We start from the raw sequence: 26,676 nt of genomic DNA, 5'->3' as shown, positions 1-26,676 counted from the left end.
CATATAGGTGTGTGGGAGAGGGAGTGGAGCAGGAGTATGTTGTGGTAGAGGTGTGGTTGCCAGGGGGGAATATGGTAATAGTGAACCTTTACAACTTGTGTAAGAGACTAGATTTGCTGGCCCTTGGGAATGTAGAAGGTCAAGATAGGAGACCTTTGAGATGTGGTGTGGGGATTTTAATGCTCATAGTACACTATGGGGAGGGTCACGGACTGATGTAAACGGACAAGTGTTGGAGGAACTACTGGATGAGAAAGGGCTTGTGAGTCTTAATGACGGCCGGGGAACCAGGATTGACCCAATAACTGGAAATTAATCCGATCTGGATCTTACTCTGATCTCAAGTTCAATGGAAGGCGGAGGTAGATTCCTCCAATACCGCACCACTACAGTGGGTAGTGATCACTATCCTATCATTTGTACTGTAGGAATGAGGGTGGAGGTTTCAGTAGGAAATGGATTGAGGAGATGGATTTTTGGGAAAGCGGAGTGGCGTCAGTTTCAGGAGTTGAGTGAACAGGAGCTGTCTCAGGTCAATGATGGAATAAGGTGATTCCTATGGGTACAGGGGAGAAAGAGTAATGCAGTCCCATGGTGAAGAGTGTAGGAACAAGGCTTTCAGAATGTTGAAAAGGTCCCATAATTACCAGCACCTGATTCAATATAAACAAGCACAAGCACTATTAAGGAGGATCATTAGGACAGCTAAGAGGGAGTGTGGGCGCCGGTTCTGTGGAAACATAGGCAGGATCACTCCTGCGGGAGAAGTATGGGGGATTATTAAGAGGATGTGTGGGGTCAGAAGAGATTGGGATCTCCCTGTGCTGAAAAATTGGGAGATTGTTGCAGTGAGAGATACTGAGAAGGCAGTGATGTTAGCCCAGGCATTTGTGAAGGTGCACAGCTCAAATAATCTGACAGAAGAGGGGCAACGTGGGAGAGATGGGTCAGAGGAGAACATCCGGGGGTTGTGGATCAGAAAGAGATGGTGGGGGATACATTGAACGGCCCTTTTTCATTTTACCTTTATTTAACTAGGCAAGTCAGTTAAGAACAAATTCTTATTTTCAATGACGGCCTAGGAACAGTGGGCAATTGCGTGGCGAGAGAGATGGGGTTGTTTGGGAGGGAGTTTAGTCCCTCTATGGTTCTTCCTGCTATCCCACCTTGGTTTCTCCCTCAGCCAGTGATAGAGGTGAGGCCAGACAGGGTATCATCTATTCTGACTCCTGTGCAGCACTAATGAGCTTAAATTCATGTGTCTCAGAGCAGACAGGATGTATTGTATGAGGTTTTGCAGTGCTTGTATAGGATGAAACAGATGGTCCCTCTGTGCACCAGCTCATGTGGGAGTATAGGGGAATGAGGAGGTGGATGTTATCGCCAAGCAGGCTCTTAAACATCCTAATGTTGAGATTGAATTGTCAATCAGTAAAGCAGAGGCCAAGGGATTAATAATAACAGTGGTTAAAAATAAGTGGCAAGAGTTGTGGAACAGGGACAGTAAGGGAAATATCTGTATAAGAGCCAGGAAAAGGTGGGGGCAGGGAGGTCCTCAGGCCGAGAGAGAAGGGAGGAAAGGGTATTCACAAGGCTGAGACTGGGACACACAAAGCTAAATAGTACATTGAAAGTGGTGGGGAAACATCTGACTGGGAGGATTACGTGAACTGCTTGGGAAATCTTCAGGGGATGTAGTATTTAATAGACCTTAGACCTTCACTGTCTCTGGTCCACACTCCAGTCCAGTTGGTGGCGGTAATGCACCTTAACGTTGGTTGCCAACCAATATATAAAATCCACAAGAAGTTTATGTTAGAGCAAAAACCAAGCCATTAGGTTGAAGGAATTGTGTCGAGGCACAGATCTGGGGAAGGGTACCAAAAAATGTCTGCAGCTTTGAAGGTCCCCAAGAACACAGTGGCCTCCATCATTCTTAACTGGAAGAAGTTTGAATCACAAAGACTCGTCCTAGAGCTGGCCGCCCGGCCAAACTGAGCAATTGGGGGAGAAGGGCCTTAGTCGGGGAGGTGACCAAGAACCCAATGGTCACTCTGACAGAGCTCCAGAGTTCCTCTGTGGAAATGGGATACACTTCCAGGACAACTATCTCTGCAAAACTCCATCAATCAGGCCTTTATGGTAGTGGCCAGACTGAAGCCTCTCCTAATTAAAAGGCACATGACAGCCCCCTTGGAGTCAGAACATGAGAAACAAGATTGTCTGGTCTGATGAAACCAAGATGAAACTCCTTACGGTGAAGCATGGTGGTGGCAGCATCATGCTGTGTGGATGTTTTTCAGCCGCAGGGACTGGGAGATTAGTTAGGATTGAGGGAAATATGAGTGCAGCAAAGTACAGAGAGATCCTTGATGAAAACCTGCTCCAGAGCACTCAGGACATCAGACTGGGGATCAAACATGATCGAACATCTCTGGAGATACCTGAAAATAGTTGTGCAGCTACGCTCCACGTCCAACCTGACAAAGCTTGAGAGGATTTGCAGAGAATAATGGGAGAAGCTCCCCAAATACAGGTGTGCCAAGCTTGTAGCGTTTTACCCAAGAAGACTTGAGGCTGTAATCGCTGCAAAAGGTGCTTCAACAAAGTACTGAGTCAAGATTCTAAATACTTATGTAAATGTGATATTTTTTTATACATATGCTTAAATGTCAAAATGTGTTTTTGCTTTGTCATTATGGGATATTGTGTGCAGATTGAGGGGGAAAATCTATTTCAGAACAAGGTCGTAACGTAACAAAATGTGGAAAAAGTCAAGGGGTCTGAATACTTTCCGAATGCACTGTAAATATATTTAAAACCAAACACTTTTCGACTTTTACTCAAGTAGTATTTTACTGGATGATATTCACTTTTACTTTAGTAATTTTCTATTAAAAGGTATCTTCACTTTTACTCAAGTATGACAATTGGAAAATACTTTCTCCACCACTGAGTAAATACTGTTCAGAATTATAGACTAAAAAACCACCTATTATTTCAGGTGGGCTCCATGCACACAATCCTGCCCATCATCAATCCAGAGCTTTGTCACTAGTGTGTCCTGAATATATCATGCTCAGGCCCAACATTCATAAACACACATCAACAAAAAACACTGACAAACACCATACACAGGTTGATTAAACATTTGGGTAGATTTATTTATCATATCAAAATATCAGTGTCATGATCACACAAACTAGGACATTCCTTTGTAATGCATTTTGTAGAGTGTTTCCTGCGTTTACCAGTATTTGAGTCCAGATTCTAGCCAATTCCAGGGAGTATTTGCCATGGCATACATAATTGGTACAGGAAGCACCTTAGTTCACTCAACATTGTTTATATTTTGTGCTACAGTATGAGCATCCTAAAACATACTTCATCCAGTGCAAGCCCTACACTAGCAGTGTGTGGAATTATCAGACCAATTGTGTTATTATTACAAAGTTATGCTGAAAGTGAATGCTAAAGTGATTATATCAAGCACGATCTTCTCTAACGCATATGAGAAACTAACTGCAGTTCAGTCAGACCGAGTATGTGATATTTAGCTATGCTTAGTGATGGATAACTCAGATTTTTTTATAGATACTCTAACACCAGAGCCAAAACACAAACAAAATATTTCTGATGGAATGTTATCTGCTTGTGTTGAAAATCTGTGGTCATCTCATGATTACAAAAATGAAATACGTTCATCTCAAGCTACAGTAATAGATCTTCCATCAGCATCTACATGACACCTAATAGTACCTATATAACTTTACAAAGACACCACAGAATTCAGGAATTATTCAAACCTTAACCAAAAATCCACTAGATTTTGGTAAATTAAGGTCTGTAGCATTTGAAATTAGCATAAGAGGCGATGGTCCATGAAAATGTGATAATACAAAAACCATACAGGAGAAAGCATTGCGTTCAAATGCAGCAACACAAGGCAATATCCATCACATTATCCTGAAAAAATGAAGGCATCTGAATTTCCCTTGTGTACTTGAGTTCTAGTCCTTCTTTTTGTCCTTGACCTCCTCGTCATCTGTGTACTCGGTAGGTTCTTCTCCAGCTTTCAGAAGTTTGCCGACGTAGTCATACTTTTCTGTGAAAGACAGGAAGAAGAAGAAAATGACATCGAGTCCCTCAGAGACCTTCACCAGACACAACATCAGAGCCATTATCAAGGACATGGTAATCACTGGGTGGAGATCAGCCTTGGCCCAGAAAGACTCCCATGTGTGGTTTTAAATTCACAGCACTACTCAATGGAATGTAGATGAAAGTGTATCAAAACGATTCATTTTGATGCAAAGTACTATTACATTATGCCCTGGCATGGCACTATACTATTGCTTGTGCGAACTCTTCTGTCGTTGCCAAGCCATTCAACTGAGGAACACAGAGGAGTTGACTAAAGCACAAAAATACTAGATCACACAAACACTAGCTATTCCCTGAGGCACAATACAGAAATGGATTTTAAACACCAATCATTCTAAGCCATCAAAACTGTTCGGGGGCATGAAGAACTTCCACTGGGCCATCATTGTAAATAAAGTTAAATAAAAACATTTTGTTTTTAAAGACTGTTGAGTGGTGTGTGTGATGTTCACTGCAAGAGGTTCATTCCGCTTGAGGTAGAAGTAGAAAATACAGTATCAGAATTTAAACCAGTGTTTTGTAGCAACTTCTATCAACTCCTGCATAAACTCACGAGTGAACTGGGTCTCCCATTCGTTGAGGCTCTCTTGCTGCATGGCGTTGAGGTCCGAGAGGTCGTCGTGGGTGTCTTTCAGGGCCTCCTTCTCCAGACAAAATGTGGCCAGGCCCCTGGAGGCATCTTTACCAGCAAACACACCATAGGGACCCTCTGGAAACCATCACACAGACATAAAGTTTAATTTGAAATTCAGCCAAGTATTTTATGAACTAAAATGTGATTGTGAATAGACAGGTTCTAATAAACTATCAGTGTGTATACATTGGCCGATGACTACCATTTTCAGAAAATATGCAGTTTTATAGGGTAAATTAAATTCCACAAGCTCTCCAACAGACATAGCTGACTGTATTCTATGACAGCTTCAGAGATAGCCCCAACAGTAACCCATTTTTTATAGATGTTGAGGCTGACAGAAGGGACAGTCTGAATCTGTGACATGAGAACTAGCATTGCTCTCTAATAGGCCTCAACAAGCCTAACTTTGTGCAACCAACTGGTCTGGCTGAATTTCATTTTAAACTTTTGTGCAAGGCATTCACCTGTGTCAAACTATTTATTTTAAAATGGAATGAAGGCAACTGAAACACAACATCATAAATAAACGAGGAGCAGCAATAAGGGACATAGACTATAATAGACTGAAAATACTGCAATTTATACATATTTTCAGAGAGGGCGTTCCTCAGGAGGGGTTGCGTGACAGTGCAGGATCAATCAACTCGGTGAGAGGTTACATGCCAACTAGACTGACCACGTCACTAGCAGCTCGCGTGTTGTGAAATTCAAACCTGGGTAAATGATTCATGAATAAGAGAGAGGGGGAGTGGCGTTTTAGAATGGTCGCAGTTACAATGTAACAACTTAGTAATATACACACATACATATAAATAACACATTTAGTAATACAATCGAAAGACCAGCAAGCCACTTGGCTACAGTTGCGCCAACCATTATTCTAGGCGGAAATAGCCAAGTCCTTGCTCGACGGACAGCACATGAAAACAAACGTATTTTACCTGGCCCGTAGAATTTCTTTCCTCTGGTTACATCGAACACCTTAAAATTGACAGCCATGAGAATTCTTGGATTTTGCAGCCCATCGTACGGTTGCAGCTCAGTTAACGTGAAATCCCTTTTCTTGAGTTTAGGCAGAGGTTCCTCGACCTCGCCCATATCTGCAGGTTTGTCTCCGCGGAAGATTTTGTACAAAAGAAATATACAGAGGCCAAGCAGACTCAAATTCAACGGGGAAGTAAAAATTTCTTGCAAAATTCCTGGATAAATTTCCTCGGCTCCCTCTGTATCAGCCATGTTTGTTTCTCTATGCTTGGTTGGGACTGTACTGGGACATTAGGCTTTTCGAGGGTGGGATCAATGCACCAATCACAGAGACCACAAATACACTGTTATGCAGTTTTAACCAATGGGCTTCGTGTTGGAACTGTAGTTTTGAGAAATGTATTACTTAAGAAATAATACCTGAAAACCCGGGAATTATCGTGTGACAACTCACGAGTCCCAACACAAACCATGATCTCATTAACTATGTACCATATGGACAAATAAGCAGAATGTTTTTATGTAGGCCTACTAATAGCAGAAACTCATTGCACTCGAACGTTGCGACAATGGATGTTCTGATTCCCGGCAGGACACAGCCCTTGGGAGGAGTTGTCACACGATAGATAATACCTGTGTTCGGGGGCATTCTTGCATTTATCCACCGTTTTTGCCATTACAAAAAAATATTAAAAGTGCAGTATCTGCAGTCGACTGTGATATTTTGGAAGTTATTCTGAAATTACTGCGTCCAAAATACTTCACTGTAACTGCCGTTATACTGAAAATTACTGTAGTAAAAAACTGTTATTTTGGACGCAGTATTTACAACATAATGCAGTTAGACTGCACTTTAACTGCATTGTACTACAGTTATACTGCTCTCTGACTGCAGTCTTTTTTCGTAAGGGTGGTAGCAAACTCAGCCTGCACTATTTTAAAAGAGTGCTGGTCGTTAGTTATTTTCTCACGTTTTGAGCCAGTCCTTAATTCTAATCATTATATTCAATCGACGTTGCTATTCTAAACTAATAATTGACATGTAGCTAGCTAGCAGAGGTTCAATGATGATGAGAGACAGGAACTACAATAAATAATTATCAATGGGCTTTGTGTTGGAACTGTAGTTTTGAGAAATGTACTACATCAATTTGATGCATATTTCACATATTCATCTATTTTATATAAAATGTTCAAAGCATAAATACATTCAAATCAGAATTTTGGGAGCAACTCATATGACCGTAATTCATTGAAGAATTATCATCTTGCCTGGTGAGTTGGGCATGTTTTAGATTTTTTTTTATATCAAACAACATTTAACTGTAATTAAAATGATTTGAACATTTTGTGTTAAAAAAGGGGGACTTTGAATACGACGTCATCGTAATGGTGATTAATGACATCACATCCTGTATATTTATTTATTTATTTAACCTTTATTTCTTCTGTAGAATGTCTCTCCTCTAAGTAGTTCCCCATAACAAAGCCTCTTGCAAGCTAACGAATGAGGCTGAGCCTGCCAGAAATGCATGTCGAGTAAGATTTGCCATACGGCATAGCAATGTCATAGACAATATACAGTACGTGTTAGGGATCTTTCTGTTGCTTGTATTTTTAGTTTGTAGTACAATTGACGTTGCGTAAACTGACAACAACAAGAGCAACCTCGAGTGGCTCAAACACTGGCTAGCCAGCTAGTTAGATAGCTAACTTTAACTGTAACGAAATGTTCACATAAGAGCTAGCTATTACATTTAGTTTAGTATAATCCGACTCGGTTCTCATTCAATTTGAACACATTTAGCTGAGTTTGCCAAGCAGGTAAGTGTTTTGGTTTTAGAAAACGTTACCTAGCAAGTCATCATTAGCTAATGTAACGTTTGATGGCAAACGTTGGCTAGCTAGCTAATAATACTATTGCAACTGTCAAGCTAGCTAGCGAACAGTTAATTCGCATTTTGTGTCATCTTTCAGGTCTGCTAATTGTGTGTACCATTTTGTTGATTGTTGACCTCTCTAACGTTATCGTATTGGTAACATTACGTGTATTTTATCTAGCTACACACCCATGCCCATTTGAACTTCTTGGAAATTGTTGACAGGAGCCACAAATGTAATGACATGAAATGTATGCTGCTCTCTTGGAACAAATTCTGCTTTCGCAATTTATGATACAGTTGGCGCGTTCACATACTAGTCTGAACTAAGAAACTCGGAGATGTCCGACTGGCTAACTGGTTCAATGCGGCACGTGTATAACTACAACCTGTTAGTAAATCGGAAATGTCAGTTTCCTAGTTCCGACTAGCAGATTAACCCGTCATTCTGTTGGTGCGATGGGTGGCTGCCACCCATTAAATTGTGTCACTTCAACAAAAAAAAAAGAAGTTATTTTCAATTGGAGATTACATTAGGGACCAAGCTTGAACAGACAGTTTAATACCACATTTTACAGCAGTTTTGTTTCTTCACGCAGCATGGGTTTACAGGCCCAACTTAATCTTACTAGCTACTTGCTGCTGAATAAAATACGAATTGTATTGTCTCTCTTTCTGTTGCACAGCTTTTCAGCATCCTGGTCTACCCCTCTCCTGCTCCTGCTCCTCCTCTCCTATCTCATCTTGGTCCTGTGCAGTATGACAATGCGTGTGGATGCCAAAGTAGTTATGCTTGGGAAGGAGAGTGTAGGTAAGACCAGCCTTGTAGAGAGATATGTCCACCATCGCTTTCTCGTCGGCCCCTACCAGAACGTGAGTATCAATTAATTTCCTAGGACAGTGTGTGATTCCAACTGGATGTGTGGGAGGCTCTCTCTGCTTGTGTGTGAAGATTCTTTCTCAATATTTGACTGGCTACATTTTTTTTCTTGCAATCTGTCTTTCTTCGATAGACTATTGGGGCTGCATTCGTTGCCAAACCAATCCAGGTGGGAGACAAGGTGGTTACCCTGGGAATATGGGTGAGTGACGATGACTGATGTCATCCTACGTAAAATACAATGGCAAATACATTTGCATGAGTCTCTATACGCCTTATGGCACTGTCATGTGAATTATAATCCCTGGAAAATAAATGAATGAATCCATCGTAGCTTGATATGGGGTAGCTACTGGCTATGTGTGGATCACTATAAGTGATTCCTTCTCTGCAACCCAGGACACGGCTGGATCAGAGCGCTACGAGGCTATGAGTAGAATCTACTACAGAGGAGCCAGGGCTGCCATTGTCTGCTATGGTAAATCCTAATCCCCATGGAATGACACTGTCAGTAGCACTCTGTCTAGGTTTTTTATTGTTTACTGTTTTGTTATTGTCTACATTTTATTTTTATTTTGCTACTATGGAGTTCTTATATCCAAAATGTTTCATTGAGGAAATTCTTGTTGAGAGCAATTAACATCTCTGCATGTTGTGAATTGTGCTCACGTGTCCTGCACTCATATAACCCTCAATGGGGGAATTTTCATGGTTTGGAAAATATCTGATGAGGCATTTACCACAGTTGATGACTCAATTTGTTCTGTTTCTTTTTTGGTTGTAGCTGGTTCTGTTTTTAGTGTGGTTTTTATGGGCTGATTTACATTGCAACAGTACTATCTAGTAATAGTAATACAGAATATTCTAGGTTGAATATACTTTTATAACTATGAAAACATATCATGTTTAGTCAAGTTTTGTGTTTTCATTGATCTTTATTTGTGTGACTTTCCCTCCTGTAGATTTGACAGACACCAGCAGTTTCCAGCGAGCTAAATTCTGGGTGAAGGAGGTGCAAAACTGTGAAGAGGTTAGAGACCCTTTTATAAAAACACAACTCACTTTCCATGATGGGTATTGCCCTGTAAATTATCCTATGTAACTGCTCACAATTTCCTCTATGACCTCCATTGAAGCACTGCAAGATATACCTGTGTGGCACAAAGGTTGACCTGATTGAGAGTGACCGGGGCCTGCGGCAAGTAGACTACCATGACGTTCAGGACTTTGCTGATGGTAAATTGCTATGATAATCATCATCACTAACTCCCACTTAATCATGGAGTCTGAGGGTCTTACCAGACATCAATCAATCAATCAATCAAATCTATTTATAAAGCCCTTTTTACACTGGCAGATTAGTATAAAGACTGGCTGTTTTAGAGTAGTTTATGTTTATTCTTTCAACATTCTCATCTACAGAGATTGGGGCTCAGCATTTTGAAACATCCAGTAAAACAGGCAACAACGTGGGTAAGTGACACCTCATATGGCCAGTTCATTTCAAATCTAGTGTATAGTCTCATAAAACTACATTTCCCAAAAATATTAATTGCAGCAGTAGACTCATATTCTCTTTTAACCACATTCCAGATGAGCTGTTCCAAAAAGTTGCAGAGGACTTTAATAGCATCTCCTTCCAATTCATGACCGGTGAGACTTTGGCTCTCTTCTTAGATATTGCTTCTATAGTTTAGCTGTCAGTGCACATTTAGTCTGCAATGGTAGTATTACTGTCATTAATTATCATCCTCAATCTCTACTGTGGTGAATTATTGCTCTCCTGAATAGGTCTGGTTGATACTTCTCTGCTCTCTCTTTACAGAAGAGACAGGTATTGACTTGGGTCAGAAGAAGGACTCTTATTTCTATTCCTGCTGCCACAATTAAACCTTTACTAGTAGACAGCAGTCACTTGCCCTAAAACCAACCTGGAAATGTTGGATGGATGCTAGACATCCCACCTGGAGCCTGTTAATTTAAAATCAGAGAAAGAAAGAGAGGAGTCCAAGCAGTACTGTGTTTTTTTGATTGCTTTTTTCAGTTGTGCCATAGAAGGCTAAATGCTCACTGCATTTAAAGGAGTGCTCATAATGATTGGACTTCCCCTCTCTCAGGACAAAATACCTGCCAAGGGGGATATCGGAATGAAGCAGACAAGGAAATAGCACTTCAACCCCACTTTTAAAAAAAGCCTTGTTTTCCTTAGTGTCTATCAACTCACCTTAATGCCGCTACACACTTCATGCAAACAGAGCAACGGAGCATCGCATACGATCCATTCCCAAATTTTTGCCAAACAAATATACGTAGAACTATGTGTGACAACTACTCTGTCGCTGCGTTTATGTAGTTGGATAGAGGCCGTATAGGGCCATTTAGGGACAGTTCAAAGTTTACTGGGGGGGGGGGGGGGTTAGAGTGTCCAACTCGAGGTGTCAGGAAAAAAAATGTACGACCACAAATAACAATAACTGTGTTTATAAATGTGGATATCGACTTTGCCACTTCAGCATGGTTTTGTGGCACAGTCGATGCACTACGATCAGAGCCGGCTGCAGACAATGCTCAGCTAGCTAGAAATCTAATTTCAATGCACCACACAACCCATAAGCAAAGCATACCCATTTCAGGCGCTTCAAGTTCATGGTTTGTGTTTTCAACACTACAATGAAATATACTGTCAATCTCGACAAACAGAAAATAGGCCTAGATCCTGCCCTACCTTGCAGGCCTACCCAGTATCGAAGGCTTGGCTTGGCAGTCTCCAAATGTCATTACACTTTTTGGTGTTAAACATATGTCTCTTTCCATTCATCAAATGGCTGCTGCACAGTTTGGATGCTGGAATTACATGTAGGACGAACGTGCGCAGGTAGCCTACTTTTGATTAAAACATTTGTGACTGGTTGTGTTTATGCCACACATAAAATTCCATACATTTTAAGAAGTTAAATGACAAATATTTAGGCTACATTGAAGCGTTAGGTTCTAGGTGCGTGAGGAATAGCCACTGGGATGGATCTCTTGAGGCAGAGCACGCGTTAAGCTTTCCTGAATAATGGCCTGCTGGGAGCATATGTGGCCACATTTTTATTAAAGAATGACTTGGGAGAATGATGATCCGCAACAGACAATGCATATCAGTATCAGAACTTAAAATACAGCCAAACTGGCCTGCTACTCTGCCTTTCTATACCTTATTAGCAGGCGAGTAGACCCACAAGTGATCCAAATGGAATGAAACATTCAAATCACAGGGCTTTTGCACCATTATTTAAATAACATTTTCACTGCAGTTTATAGCCTAGAGTTGAATTTTGTACTTGAAAACAATAATGCAATATCTCATTGCATTGTGGTGTTATAGGCTAGTCTATGTAGGATAATTGAAACATAATTGTCCCAGAACCAGATGACTAGGGGAGCTTTTTGAGTTGCGTGTCTCATTTCTTCACAGTTCTTTCATGCGCAATGACCCACCTGGCCTCTTTGCTGATAGTGAAAATTGGTGCAACTTTGAATGATTTTATCTGTGGTATGATGCTAGTTAGCCTATTGTAGATCTGGGCAAATGATCCACCTAGCGCTATTGTCACTATGAATGGTGGATAGAAGGCAGTATAGACTGGTATACTATACTGACATGTGGTATAGTAAAAGGTAGCTCACGGAAAAGCATAGTGCATAAGAGAAGTACCAAAGCAACTTGATATAAGGGAGGCGCATGCAAGCGGATGAGGACATTTGTCTAGGATGGAATAAATTATATAGTAAAACCTGCAAAGGGACGAATGTAAACCAGGGAAACAACACACTACCCTCCCCTGTGCCCAATAAAAACAACCCTCCCAAAAGCAAAAATAAATAAAGAAAAAACGTTAGACGACACCCATATTTTGGACCACCCCACCCCAATAAATCTCAAACTTTCCCTTATATAAATTAATTATGCCAATGACATGTATAGCTTTTATCCCATAATCAAATGCCTTGAGTGAGTGTGCTTTTTAAGTACTTGATTTCAATGACCATTCTGTGGGTTTTGGGGCTTTAAACTATAGACTATTTTCATTGTCTACTCTAGGTTGCAATGGACTTGCCATACTATGTACCTGCACATTTATTGTCATGTAACATATATTTTTCTGTTGTCATAAGCTCTCATACAGTTGAACGTATATGGAATGCACCAACACAGGAAAAAGTTTATGGGTAAATGTTGTAATAAGAGAGTTACGTCGCCATGGCTAAAAGTACTAGATAATGCCATTGCAAAAAGAAACCCTATATACAGACAGCTATGTGTAGCTAATGTAATTAATATCCAGCAAGTCACTAACTTAATGTTTTACAGACACCTCATCAAACCGTGGCTGACCATTGTCGTTACTTCACACACAATGGGAAGTTGAAACTTTCTGTGAATGTATTGTTAATGTTTACACTTTGAGACATCTTTGACTTTTTGAGACAGTCTAGCTAATGGCTGATTTTTACTAGATTTTACCAATGTGTGTTCAAATTAGCTTAGTTAGAACTACTATTGAATTTGAGTGCAAAGATAAACGAGAGGAAATACTGAAACCTCACTGAGGTTTTTTCTCAGTCCCACTGAAGTTGTGCATGTAGGAGACTAGTAGTAAGCAGCAGCAATGGGCCCACAGGCTGGTTTTCCCTTGAGTAATGAATCACATATCCATCATTAGCGGTGTATAGCAGGCTCCATTATTGTTTACACACGCAGCATCTTCTATGTTGTCACTCCCCAAGGGCGCAGACCTGGTGCCTGAGAAAGAGGGATAGTTCACATATTTCATTTTCTGAATGGTTTACAGGACTCTTATTAGAAGGTGCAATGTGTACAAGCATGAAGCCAGAGGTTGTTTGCAGTCCCACATCTGTCTGAGGCCTTGTAGATAACATGCATATATTTCCAACACTACAGGTCCACAGAGTCTGCTGATATGATCATTCATTGTGTGGACTCCAGTGACTGTGTTTTTTAGCATGTTGTAAATTGGAAAAATAAAGATTCCATTTCTGCAAGTCTTTGTCAGTGTGTCTGTGTGACACTTACAGTACATTAGCCTGGTCAACCAGACTGACCGCTGCACGCAATATTGTTTAACTTCACTATATCATATACAGTTGAAGTTGGAAGTTTACATACACTTAGGTTGGAGTCATTATGAAACAAAAATAGAACTGTTTGGCCATAATGACCATCGTTATGTTTGGAGAAAAAAGGGGGAGGCTTGCAAGCCGAAGAAAACCATCCCAACCATGAAGCACGGGGGTGGCAGCATCATGTTGTGGGGGTGCTTTGCTGCAGGAGGGAATGGTGCACTTCACAAAATAGATGGCAACATGAGGCAGGAAAATGATGTGGATATATTGAAGCAACATCTCAAGACATCAGTCAAAGTTAAAGCTTGGTCGCAAATTAGTCTTCTAAAAGGACATTGACCCCAAGCATACTTCCAAAGTTGTGGCAAAATGGCTTAAGGACAACAAAGTCAAGGTATTAGAGTGGCCATTCACAAAGCCCTGACCTCAATCCTATAGAAAAATTGTGGGCAGAACTGAAAAAGCGTGTGCGAGCAAGGCCTACAAACCTGACTCAGTTACACCAGCTCTGTCAGGAGGAATGGACCAAAATGTACCCAACTTATTGTGGGAAGCTTGTGGAAGGCTACCTGAAACATTTGACTCAAGTTAAATAATTTAAAGGCACTGCTACCAAATACTAATTGAGTATGTAAAAATCTGACACACTGGGAATGTGATGAAAGAAATAAAATAATAAATAAATAATTCTCTACTATTATTCAGACATGTCACATTCTTAAAATAAAGTGATGATCCTAACTGACCTAAGACAGGGAATTTTTACTAGGATTAAATGTCAGGAATTATGAAAAACTGAGTTTAAATGTATTTGGCTAAGGTTTATGAAAACTTCCAAGCAACATGTGAGGTGAAACAGGGGTGAGCACAGCGGTCAGTTTTATTAACAAGGCTAACAGTACACTGAGCTAAAACTAAAAACAACTGCTAAAGCCAGTTGCTATAACATAAGCACCTCTAATGTGGATTATTATCTACCCCAGCCCAATGCAATCATTTGTTAATTGTTATTACAGTAAGATTGCTTTTAACTTAAATGTACCTTCTGAAAAATAACAATATAAACTCGGTCCAAAATCAAAATGCCAAAAACAGTTGAAGAAAAACGTTCAGATCATGTGATTGCAACTTAGCTTTTTCTTTATTATGTACAAAGAAATACAACACCTTTCAATCTCCTCACAAGGCAGAAGGATATTATTGAACTCTCAACGGTTACATTTTGAACAGATTAATTACACATGTCTGAATAAGGCAGAGAGGGAAGGGAGTCAGAAGCTAAGAAGCATGACAGCAAAAAAAATAAGCTTTGTCACATGTGTATGAATGTATATAAACAGTGATACAGCCTCCCAACTCTTTGTGCATTATCAGACAACCCTTCAAAGAGGACGGAGGGGTAACTGACCATGTAGAAAAAGATATACAGCTCATCATCGTATCACAAGTTCCAAAGTACTGTGGTGATAGTTGGGAGTTTTGTCTCCCTACTCTACCGATTTCTGACTCATGTGATGTGACCAGAAATGACCCTCGACCTCCTCTTACTGTGCTATCGTAGCCTACTATTATCTGCTTGATGACTGTGATATTGTTACAGCAATATAAAGTGTTATTTACCACATCTGTTGACAGCAACTCAACCAACATGTATTAAAGTTGAAGTGATCTTGTTCGTTGGACAGGTTGATGACAGAGCTGAGACTAGACTTATTTGAAGGTCATGTTTTTTTCATTCATCATATTTAGCTTTTATATACAGGCACAAATATTCTTCCAACAGATGTATTAATCAGTTAGGATCTTATATCTGTGTTGTTAAAATTCGTATTTGTTTTAGTGCTATTAAAATACAATTATGAGTTACTGTATAACTCCTGGGTGAAGATGTTCAAGTCAGGCCATGACGATGGTGCCTGTATCTCTATATTGGAGCAACAGCAGTGGGCACCATGGCGACCTTCACAGTACAGTATATGGATAAGAAGGGACCAAACTGTTTCATACATTTTTCAAATCATAAAAAAAAACTGTTTGGATTTCTATTCAAATGCAAGAAATTGCACATATTTGCATGATGAATTAAAACTAAGCCAGTTAAGTTTTAATACATAAAGGCTGCTAGAGATACTTCGACACGACTAAAGTTACAAGATTGGGCGATATTAATCACTACAAATATTGCTTATTGTAAAGGCATAATACAAGCTTCAGAAATGGAAACACAACATCCCCATGACAGGGAAATGGCAAATCCACTTCATTCTGTTCTATGGCCCTCCAGAACCAACTTCACCTCCCTTCTTTCATAGAAACCCCAAAACTGATTGACTCAATTGAAAAGGCATAAGTAGAGATGAAAAAACGGACACAACAAAGACAGCGAGACAGAGACAAGCTTCAAGAGGGACAAAACACATAGCAGAGACAAACATACTGTCGTGAAAGCATTTTAGCCGGGGAACAGAACAGATCTGTCATTTTTAGTGCTAAACCAAAGGCAGGAGTATAGCCTTTCAAATGGAAAGTATGGATGATATAAAGAGACACAGCAATGCCACTACTATAAATCAGTCCCGTCTTAATTTGTGCGTTATAAAGGTCTACATAAATATGTCATAGAGAGTATAATTCACACACAAGATCTATCTTAGATGTAAGGTTATGTCAAGCAGCGTACTCAACAGCTGAGTACAATGGCACTTTCACATTGAAGGTTCAGTTCAGTTTCTAGACAAAGCTCCACCATGTGAGGAAGCTTGTGTTCAAAGACCTACAGTACAGCCAACTGCACTCAAACAGATATCAGTACAGAAGAGCTAATGGCGATGCAATGCCAGGGTTAGGGGAGAACGCAAAGTGCTGTCATGGATTAGGATGTGGGCATGTTCAATATCAAGCCATCTCCTTGATGTACTACCCACATGTACTAACTAAGCCATTTGATTGCATGTGTATTGTCTAGGTGTCTGTATCATTTGGTGTGGTAAGGCAGGGGGCAGCAGAGACAGTAGATTAATGATCATGAAACAGATACGGATATAGACTGTGCACTGCACAACAATGACAAGGATGAAAGGACTGGTTGATAGTGTGACTAATCATTTCCATGGCTGATGTACTCATTTCACAGCATTACTAATTTGTGCCATGCAGGAGAGTTGCTTCAGAGAGAAACAGTTTGAAAGACTCATCTAACACACTATAGGCTACTTGCTCATGAGGGGATATCCGTGCCTTTGACAGAACATTCCCGCTTCTCTTCAGTCTCCCCTTTGAAAAAGATGACCCTTCAGATAAGTTAGTTGCTGTGTCCTCAAATAGGAGGTGCAGAAGTGTAAACATGTTCTAAAACAAAAACCAGCAGCTTTGACAACGAACCATGAAGAGATCCAAATGGGCCTAGCTATATGAATACAGTTCCCATCATACTCCATTGTGCCCTTAAGCACAGATCCAGGATCAGTGTACCCACCCCAAACCCTAACCTTGACTATTAGGGGGAAAACGCTAGACGTGACCACAAATCAGTGTCCAGCGGCAACTCCATCCTACTTCGTTTCGACACACCAGCCCAGACTCCATTGTAACATCCTGCTTTTTCTCGGGGGTCTGACTGAACAAGGCGGTGTGTGAATTCACAGATCTATAAATCCTCTGGACAAGAACAGATCCTTATATACAAAGATGAGTGAATCTACATGATGCTGAGCTCTGGCCCACCCTCAAGAACAAGCAGGTAGCCCTTCTCCCCAAATGGTAGACCTTCAGGACAATCACATGCTCACTGGACAATAAGAGCAGTGATTGACGGGGCTATTCTGTGGTTTGGCTGATCAGTGTCCATGTCCCCTCCACCCTGTATGAACTGTGTGGAATGATAAGCCACCATGCAGTTGTTGAAAAATGATGTCTTTACTCTTCTTCCTCTTCCTCCACTTGTTCTTCTACTTCATCTTTCAACTCAAGACCCTCCATCTCGCCATCCTCCAACTCTCCCTCCATCCCCTCTCCATCCCCCTCTTCATCACCCAAAGGATCCTCAATTTCTTCTTTCTCATCTTCGTAGGAAGAGATGGGTGAGTACTGGGGAAGGAAAAGGTGAGAGCTATCGGGGGCCTCAGAGCTGGCTAGAGGGGTGCTGATGGGGCCAGAGAAGGGACCAGATATGGGGCTAGAGATGGGGCTAGAGATGGGGCCAGAGATGGGACCAGAGATGGGGCCAGAGATGGGGCTAGAGCTGGGGAGAGGGGGGAAAGACTCAGACTCAGGACAAGGGCAAGGCTTGGGGTCCCCTGTAGTAGTGACTGTAGCAGCAGCACCAGGGATTACTACGCCAGCCCCCAGGCCCGGTGAGAGAGCACAGATGTTGGGTAGGTGCTCCCTGATCTCCCCTGGCTCCAGGGGGTCTGGTCCACAGGGGTCGTGTTCGCTGCAGGACAGCCGTCCGTCCAGCTTGGAGATGAAGAGCATGCCGTCGCGGTGCAGTGTGCAGTAAGAGCTGGGACACATCTCGCAAAAGGAAGCTGCCTCCTTACCACACAGGTCACACTGGTGCCACGGGCACTCCCACCGACCTGCAGCACAGAGCAGGGAGATAGATACAGTATATCAGACAAGGGCAGTCAGACACAACTACATCAGCAGTAACACAGAGAAGTAATCAGCTCACTGAGACTGCTAACCAGGGATCTGGCAGACTTCAAACAGTGAAAATGCATGAAATACGTCATGCATATCATTCTCAATCACACAAACCTACAGTAACAGAGGGGAAATATAACAAACCATTACGAGCTATAATACTACGATATCATCTCCTCTGACAGGAATCTAACTGTGCCACTGACCTGCAGGCCTCTTGGCGAGGTTGAGACAGTCTGCGTGGTAGACCTTGGGACAGCCTGGTCTCTTACAGGACACAATCTGTCCCCCGTCCCCACAACTGAAGCACTCGTCCTCCCTCTCCTTGGTCACCTCCATCTTGTTCTTCCGTTTAGCCAGGACCTTCTTCTTCAGTTTGCGGCCCTTGTCGTCTGCTGGAGGGTTGTTCTGGGGAAGGACGAAGTGTCAGGATGTTGATAGAGACACAGAAACCCAAACTGAAGATGGCCCTTTCATTTAATTATCTCATTCCCGTTGACATGACTACTCTTTTGAATACTGTATCAAAGGCCTATTGGATTTGTGGAAAGATAATTTATCATGATTGTTTCTACTATTGATGTATCTTATTCATTCTGTGGATGAATGTCATCAATAACAACATCTGGTTCCAGTGTCTCCTCTCACCTTTGGCCGAACTCCTAGGAAGCCGCTGCAGTTTGGAGCTTCACATTTACACACAGTCTTCCCATTCCCAAGGCACTCCAAGTTGTAGTTGAAAGTCAGCTCTGTGTCTGGAGACAGACAAAACGACCCATAGAGGACAGATATAAACCAGTATCCACAACAAGTGATGGAGAGATGGACATGAACTGCTGATGGAATAACCTATGTAATTACGTGTAAGATTTTTTTTTGTAAATACACTAATTATGGCCTACTTTGCCCTCACATTGGTAAATATTATGCAACTTCCTTTTCTTATATACCTGATACAATGCTACCCTTATACACTATATATACAAAAGTATGTGGACACCCCTTCAAATTAGGGAATTCGGCTATTTCATCCACACCCGTTGCTGACAGGTGTATAAAATTGAGCACATCGCCATGCAATCTCTATAGACAAATATTGGCAGTAGAATGGCTTTACTGAAGAGCTCAGTGACTTTTAACATGGCACCGTCATAGGATGCCACCTTTCCAACAAGTCAGTTCGTCAAATTTCTGACTTGCTAGAGCTGCCCCGTTCAACTGTAAGTGCTGTTATTGTGAAGTGGAAACGTCTAGGAACAACAACTGCTCAGCCGCGAAGTGGTAGGCCACACAAGCTCACAGAACGGGACTGCCGAGTGCTGAAGCGCGAAGCACTTAAAACTCGTCTGTAACACTCACTACCGTGTTTCAAACTACCTCTGTAAGCGACGTCTGCAAAATAACTGTTCGTCAGGAGCTTCATGAAATGGGTTTCCATGACCGAGCAGCCGCACACAAGCCTAAGATCACCATGCGCATTGCCAAGCATCAACTGAAGTGGTGTAAAGCTCACCGTGGAATCACGCTTCACCATCTGGCAGTCTGACTGTTGAATCTGGGTTTGGCGGATGCCAGGGGAACGCTATCTGCCGGAATGCATAGTGCCAACTGTAAAGATTGATGGAGGAAGAATAAAGGTCTGGGGCTGTTTTTCCATGGTTCAGGCTAGGCCCCTTAGTTCCATTGAAGGGAAATATTAATGCTATAGCATACAATGACATTCTAGATGATTCTGTGCTTCCAACTTTGTGGCAACAGTTTGGGGAAGGACCTGTCCTGAATGCCATCATGCACAAAGCGAGGTCCATACAGAAATGTTTTGTTGAGATTGGTGTGGAAGAACTGGCCTGCGCAGAGCCCTGACCTTAACTCCATCGAACACCTTTGGGATGAATTGGAACCCCGACTGCGAGCCAGGCCTAATCGCCCATATCAGTGCCCTCACTAATGCTCTTGTGGCTGAATGGAAGGAAGTCCCTGCAACAATATTTCAACATCTTGTGGAAAGACTTCACAGAAGAGTGGAGGCCGTTATAGCATCAAAGGGGGTACCAACTCCGTATTAAAGCCAGTGATTTTGTAACGAGAATGTTCGACAAGCAAGTGTCTACATCATTTTTGTCATGTAGTGTAGTTCTCCTGCCAATGCCTACATAATGAAAAGTGTTGCCAAAAACCAAAGCTGTAATATAGCACAAACTCCTTAAGCCAAAGCTCTGCTCACCTGCAGGGACATCTATGAGAGTGAAGAGTCCCACACGCGTGTCTCCATTCACCGTCCACTTCTGTGTCTCACAGTTGGGCCGGCAGCTGTGGTTCATGAAGCGGGCCTGGTTCCCCTTTGGCCCAGCATCAATGATCCGATCCTAATCAACACACCGACATGGACAACACTGTTCAATCATCATTACTTTTGGGTGTCTTTATGATACCATGCAAAGCAGATGTAATTTTCTGAGATGAAATACAGAAAACCAAAATAATTCCCTCTCTTGAATGATAGGGCAAAATGTAGCATTCTGCCTAAATAGACATACCCAAAAGTAATAATTTTTCATAAGATGGCCATAAACCTAAATGGTAATGCTGCATAATTTTAGAAAAGTGTAGAACTCACCTCTAAGGTACTTTTTAAAACAATAAATAGCTGAGGTGTGCTCACTTTTGAGGACCTAAGCTTAAGTACATAGTTCAAATATTATGAAATATAAAATAATATAAATATGACAGGACTGCCAACTTTTGAAGAAAGCTTGGAGTGAGATTTGCTATGTGAATTTCATTAGCCCTGGGACCACCCCTAGATGGAGGACTGGGTGTCCTCCCCCAGGAAAATGTTCCTCATTTTAAGCTAACTTCCTGCAATTCTACGATTTTTGACATGGCATAGGCCTATGACCAGGGTGGAAAAGTTTAATGCTTTCAACATTAAATGAACACTCAAAATTGGATGACTTTGTTTCTTTGAGATTATTATTTTTGGGGTGGGAAATTTAAAGTATGCTGACATTTTTTTGTTAACATATTTGTAGGTTGTTTGACGCTTTATTCAGACTGTAATGAAATGAGATAGGGAGACTGGCAAATTCTACAAATAGTGGGAAGGTTGGAAAAAGAGATTGATCCCTGTTCTCATCTGATAAATTACATTTGATTTCTGGAGCATTTAATATGGAATAATATGACTTATTGAAAACTGTCCATGAATGGCTGCATTAATACATAGCGTCATACAATTCATTTTCAAAAGACACAAGTAGTCATATCAGATTTCAAATATGTGATTACACTGTCAAAATTGTGAAGAAGTGTAATAATAAAATACGTGTGGGGAATAACAGTAGTCTTCTTGCTGACAAGCCACACTAATTACCCTATATTTTAGCCCACTGTTAAGAATGAGAATTGTTCCACTGATCAGACTAGATCAAGTAAATACTGTAGATAATAAAATCTCATGAAGACAAGATTACATAAATCTGCCCCTACACACTAACCAAATTATTGGTATAGTTATAGTCTAGAATTTGTAGTCTAGAATCAAATTTACACTTTTCGGTTCACAGTCTGTTTGACAAAATTATTATCATAGTTACAAATCAGGTCACCCTACCAAACTTCCCTGATAAAACATACTGTAGGTCTGTCTGCTGCCTTTTCGTTGTAATAGCCTAAAAGGCAATGCATGTCAATCTGACGTCTGCTTTGGCAGTGCAGCATTTATGGCGATACGGCCTCTGCAGAAGTCAGTGCATTCATACTTCTTGCGCTTCACGAAACAGCACAGAGCTGTTGATCAGAGCTGTTGTGAAGGAAGTTGTCAAGGAAATGAGTTTGTGTTTCAACAGGACCTCCCGCCCCCACCTACCGTCAACCAATCATGTCAATGCGGAGCTATACAGAGATATAAGAAACCCTCCGCACTGTTACCAAATTTGGGAGTTGTACGGCGATGCGGTATGGAGCTAAATGTGGCCTCTGCATGTCCCCGGAGGATCCATGATTGCGTCACACTATCCATACGGAGCCTCCGAACACATTTTGGATTAAGCATAAATTAGCTTTTATCCTAAATGCCAATCACCAAAAGAGGGGACTAATGCAAGTGTGGATTAAATCGACTTTAGTACATGCTGTCAAAAGGCTGCATTCTGCAATGCGGACGGGAGTAACAGCCACCTAATTTTGTTGACAACATTGTACATAAAACAGCGCCACAGTGCAGCTCTTTTTACTCTAATCTTGAGGGGTGTATCTTTAAAACATGCAACCAACCCCCCTGATCCCTTACATAACTAGGCCAATCATATGCTTCAATGTGCCGCGGTTCACAGTGCTGTGGCAAGACAGGACAATGAAAGAGGTTACGCTCGTGATGATGTTAAATTGAATGTGCAGATGCTCCGATTTCAAAACGATTCGGAGCACAGATGAAAGGTTAACGCGCTGACTATGCAATGGACTACATAAAAGCAGTACTTTTCAATGCGTGAAATATAAGAGGTGTTCCGTGAGAAGAGGGCCAAATGCGGGTCAAACGCGTGTCTCACGGCCACTGCGTTAGAGTTGGCAGCTCTGTATTATGATTTGTTCCCCTATTAAAAAAATGGGGCAATAGGGCTTGAAAGAACTGAAATGCTTTCTAAATACAGTAAAACATCAAATTATAAATGACTTACTATAAGATTTTACCTTTCTTATAACTGTAAAATAAATATGAGCATACTTAGTGACAGTACAATATTGTCACTGTTTCATATGGCTGACGACAGAGACTTTTCTGCCAAACGTCCTCTGAGCGGCGTTGAGATACCATTCAAATTTGTGCAGACTAGTTACAACTTCAGAGCTATAAATCCGCCTGAGAACATCACAGCGAGCTGAAACCACTGTTGTTGTATCCGCTTGACTTTTTACATGTGCTGTGAGATTCACAGGCAAATAAAATGTGACGCGTCGCTCCCTATGCAAATACCAGATTTCCTGTGTCCGTGAAACTCACAGCTGCGCTTGCAATAGCGCATATGAATCAGGACAACCAGCGCGTTCATAGAGTGTATGTAATGCCGTTCACAGAGCGGCTTGTTCACAGAAATATCGTTCGGAATCGGGGACTTAACATCTAAGAGAGCAAGAAACCAACAATTGTCAATAGTAGTGATAATAACCAATAACATAGCCAATAGCATTAATAACCCATGACAACTTCCTGTAGCTGGTTACAGAAATCCTGGTTAAAGGTCATACGATTACAGAGGTAACTTCAGGCCAAGAGACAGTCCCACGAGAGCTCTGAAATCCTGACTCCTGAGCCGTACCTTGTCCAGAGTCAGCATGTAGAAGTTACAGATGTCGTTATCCTGGGCGTGTTTGATCCTGACCCGGCACTCATTCTCATCAATCACTTCTCCTACGTACTCATTCACAAACTCCCCCTGAGAACACAACCATGACCGTCAGCATGAGAGACACAGTGGAACACTCATTCTACTACCAATCATTCTACTACTCAAAAAATTACTCTTGGATTCATCTGAGAGCTCCCTTGGGTTTAACTGACGTTTGAAAGGGTCATTTACATGTAAAGATCATAGCAGATAGACTTGGCAAATCAATGTTTCAAAGCCATGATGGCCATTGATGACAGGGCTTCGTCGACTTTATGGTTTGATGATTAGATTAACATATCACTGATTACCATTTCAAAAGTCATACTTCATGATTCCTTTAACATCCAAAATATTGCTTACACTTTCTAGAAAAAAAGTCTGCTGGAATTTAAATCTGTCTGGATTGAAGAAGAATCAAACAAAGCCTGTTTCAAATCCATAGCCTTTTGAAAATATAGTTTAAGCCCCAGGGGATACAGTTTCATGGTGGCACATTGATCTCTACTTTACATGATTAATGGTAAAACCTCCACCATTACCTTCTTGATGTCATGGGCACAGCGAAGGCCCCAGCCTCGTGCCAGAGTCCTGAAGATCTCCACCTGGCTGTACTGGCGTTTGGTGAAGGCCTGGTTCAGGCAGCCATTGCCCGCTGGGCACACCTGGGGGTGGCACTCGTACATCAGCATGCGGTTAATACACTCCGAGTCGATGCCACACGGGTTCTCGTCTGAAGCCTTGCAGTTACAGCGTGGGATCTCTGATAGGTCGGCCGTGATGAACTGCACCTTCCCGATTGGCCGATTCACCTGAGGGGTTAGGCGAGTGACTTCAGAGGAATGAAGTTGCAAAGGGGGTGTGGTAATACTTCTACAGCTCAAAACTAAAACTTAAAGGTCCAACGCAGACTTTTTAAAATCTCAATATCAAATCATATCTGGGTAACAATTAAGTACCTCACCTTACTGTTTTCAATAAAAATGGTCAAACATTTACAAAAATAGCTTGTTAGCAAAGAGCAATTTCTCAAGCACGATTTCTGTTAGTTGGGAGTCTGGGAGTGGTCTAAGTAGGGAAGGGAAAACTGAAAACTAGCTGTTATTGGCAGAAAGGTTTGTAACTCTCCTTCTTATTGGTCTATTAACTAATTTACCGTCTGGTGACGTCACCAGGCAGGCCAAAACTTCATCCCTCCAAAACAGGCTGAAATTTCAGGCAGTCTTATCAGACAGCTCTTACACTAAAAGGCCATTATTATAATTTTCACAATTTTACAGTATTATTGCAACGTCATAGTAGAAATACACACTGAGTGTACAAAACATTAGGAACACCTGCTGTTTCCATGACATAGACAGACCAAGTGAATCCAGTTGAAAGCAATGATACTTTATTGATGTCACCTGTTAAATCCACTTCAATCAGTGTAGATGAAGGGGAGGAGACAGGTTAAAGAATGATTTTAAATCTTGAGATATGGATTGTGTATGTGTGCCATTCAGAGGGTGAATGGGCAAGACAAAATATTGACGTCTTTGAATGGGGAATGGTATTAGGTGACAGGCGCACTGGTTTGGGTGTGTCAAGAACTGCAACGCTGCTGGGTTTTTCACACTCAACAGTTTCCTTTGTGTATCAAGAATGGTCCACCACCCAAAGGACATCCAGCCAACTTCACACAACTGTGGGAAGCATTGGAGTCAATATGGGCTAGCATCCCTGTGGAACACTTTCGACACCTTTTAGAGTCCATGCCCCAATGAATTGAGGCTGTTCTGAGGGCAAAAGTGGGTACAACTCAATATTAGGAAGATGTTCCTAATATTTTGTCCACTCAGTGTATATTAAACACAGGAAAGTCATGTTTTTGACTTCAATGGGCCTTTAATGTATACATTTTGTGCGGCAAGAGATGTGGCAGTTATGGTACCTTGATGTGTCTGTATGGAGGGGGTTTCTTGTCATTCCTCCTGTCCTCCTGAAGCTGTCTCAGTTCTTTCTCTGCCTGCAGTTTCAGAAACCTGCGAGCAGCTTCCTCCAAAGCTGGGGAAAGATTAACATAAAGTCAACGACAACCGTGTCACAATTCCCTTTGACAAAACACTCTTACTCTCTGCACACACCCACGCTACACACCCACGCTACACACACTTGCACAGCTCAAGCCTCCCCTTCAAATGTCCTCTACTGTCAAACAAAATTGGTGTGAATACCTTTCTTGTAGATGACGTCTACACCTTTCCCCATCTTCTCCTTGTTGTTGGTGTCTACGTCCATGTAGGGGAAGACTCTGGCTTGGTAGGTCCACAGGTAGTCGTTGGAGCCAAAAAAGTGCACAGGGAACTCGCCTACGTCGTGCCTCATACGTAGGATGTTCTCCGGGATGTTCTTGGGATGGTTGACCTCCGCAGGCCACCACCTAGACAGAAGATAGGAAGGGAAAAGATGATAAACGAGAAAAGGAAATGGGCCATGGCAGAAAAACCACAACCATTTGCAACCACTGCCATAATATGTTGTGAAGAGAAATACAGGTGCATTTCAGTTCTCAGTACCTTGGTGGTTTTGTCAGAACACCTAAAGGATGCTTTATCATGAGGAATGTGGTTCAGGCAGGGGAGGACTTAATATCCTGGATGCCATCTGTTTCGTCTTTAGGCAACTTGTTGTTGTTTTGCCAAACCAATGGTTAGCTAGTGAGGTTGGTCCCCAGGCGGCTGTACTGACCTGTACCGGCCCACTTTGACCCACAGGATGTCCTTATAGTGGGGCTTCTTCCCAGCCTGGCAGTCGTTACAGAACCAGCTGCCCTCGGGCATGTCGATGTTCAGACACTCCCGGTGGAAGGCAGCAGGACACGACTCACAGCACAACAGACTGCCCCCTGGAGCATGGGAGAGGAATAACAGTTTGTCTACTGGACTGGTCTATGAGATTGAAAACTCAGATGAGCAAACAGAGATGTAA

At 41.8% G+C, this 26,676-nt stretch overlaps 3 protein-coding genes across 4 annotated transcripts in view; 1 reads left to right on the top strand and 2 right to left on the bottom strand.

Moving 5' to 3' along the window:
- Positions 1-3,139: 3,139 nt before the first annotated feature.
- LOC139423144 (progesterone receptor membrane component 1) lies at positions 3,140-6,122 on the bottom strand. The gene is made up of 3 exons (XM_071174836.1): positions 5,743-6,122; positions 4,718-4,873; positions 3,140-4,105 (listed from the first exon to the last, which is right to left on the bottom strand). Exons 1-3 carry the CDS (start codon positions 6,035-6,037, stop codon positions 4,011-4,013), a joined length of 546 nt encoding a protein of 181 aa, XP_071030937.1. The 5' UTR covers positions 6,038-6,122; the 3' UTR covers positions 3,140-4,010.
- Positions 6,123-7,212: 1,090 nt separating this feature from the next.
- LOC139423143 (ras-related protein Rab-24-like) lies at positions 7,213-12,915 on the top strand. 2 transcript variants are annotated; one of them, XM_071174834.1, is made up of 9 exons: positions 7,213-7,324; positions 8,360-8,538; positions 8,679-8,747; positions 8,945-9,023; positions 9,508-9,575; positions 9,682-9,781; positions 9,968-10,018; positions 10,139-10,198; positions 10,371-12,915. In XM_071174834.1, the coding sequence occupies exons 1-9, from the start codon at positions 7,318-7,320 to the stop codon at positions 10,433-10,435; spliced, it is 678 nt and encodes a 225-aa protein (XP_071030935.1). In that variant the 5' UTR covers positions 7,213-7,317; the 3' UTR covers positions 10,436-12,915. The 2 variants fall into 2 exon arrangements, with proteins under 2 accessions (XP_071030935.1, XP_071030936.1); XM_071174835.1 differs by having other exon boundaries at positions 7,227-7,609; positions 8,352-8,538.
- A 1,882-nt stretch (positions 12,916-14,797) lies between these two features.
- Positions 14,798-26,676, bottom strand: part of LOC139422458 (histone-lysine N-methyltransferase, H3 lysine-36 specific-like) — a 29,007-nt gene continuing 17,128 nt past the window's right edge. The window contains exons 14-22 of the mRNA XM_071173629.1: positions 26,437-26,593; positions 25,923-26,128; positions 25,640-25,752; positions 24,249-24,518; positions 23,638-23,754; positions 20,544-20,685; positions 18,968-19,074; positions 18,526-18,727; positions 14,798-18,252 (exon numbers count right to left, since the gene is read on the bottom strand). Of these exons, the coding sequence (XP_071029730.1) occupies positions 17,591-18,252; positions 18,526-18,727; positions 18,968-19,074; positions 20,544-20,685; positions 23,638-23,754; positions 24,249-24,518; positions 25,640-25,752; positions 25,923-26,128; positions 26,437-26,593 (1,976 nt within the window). The 3' untranslated portion in view covers positions 14,798-17,590. The remainder of the gene's footprint in view (positions 18,253-18,525; positions 18,728-18,967; positions 19,075-20,543; positions 20,686-23,637; positions 23,755-24,248; positions 24,519-25,639; positions 25,753-25,922; positions 26,129-26,436; positions 26,594-26,676) is intronic.

This window comes from Oncorhynchus clarkii, chromosome 12 (assembly GCF_045791955.1).
Source record: "Oncorhynchus clarkii lewisi isolate Uvic-CL-2024 chromosome 12, UVic_Ocla_1.0, whole genome shotgun sequence".
Classification (NCBI taxonomy): domain Eukaryota; kingdom Metazoa; phylum Chordata; class Actinopteri; order Salmoniformes; family Salmonidae; genus Oncorhynchus; species Oncorhynchus clarkii.
This window is presented reverse-complemented; position numbering and strand designations above follow the sequence as displayed.

Coding starts and splice junctions, on each gene's coding strand:
- LOC139423144 (XM_071174836.1), bottom strand. CDS start 6,037: ATGGCTGATACAGAGGGAGCCGAGGAAATTTATCCAGGAATTTTGCAA. Junction 4,874..5,742: donor AAAGAAATTCTACGGGCCAG/GTAAAATACGTT, acceptor GATGGTTTCCAG/AGGGTCCCTATGGTGTGTTT. Junction 4,106..4,717: donor ATGGGAGACCCAGTTCACTC/GTGAGTTTATGC, acceptor TGTCTTTCACAG/AAAAGTATGACTACGTCGGC.
- LOC139423143 (XM_071174834.1), top strand. Junction 8,539..8,678: donor TCGTCGGCCCCTACCAGAAC/GTGAGTATCAAT, acceptor TTTCTTCGATAG/ACTATTGGGGCTGCATTCGT. Junction 10,199..10,370: donor CTCCTTCCAATTCATGACCG/GTGAGACTTTGG, acceptor CTCTCTTTACAG/AAGAGACAGGTATTGACTTG.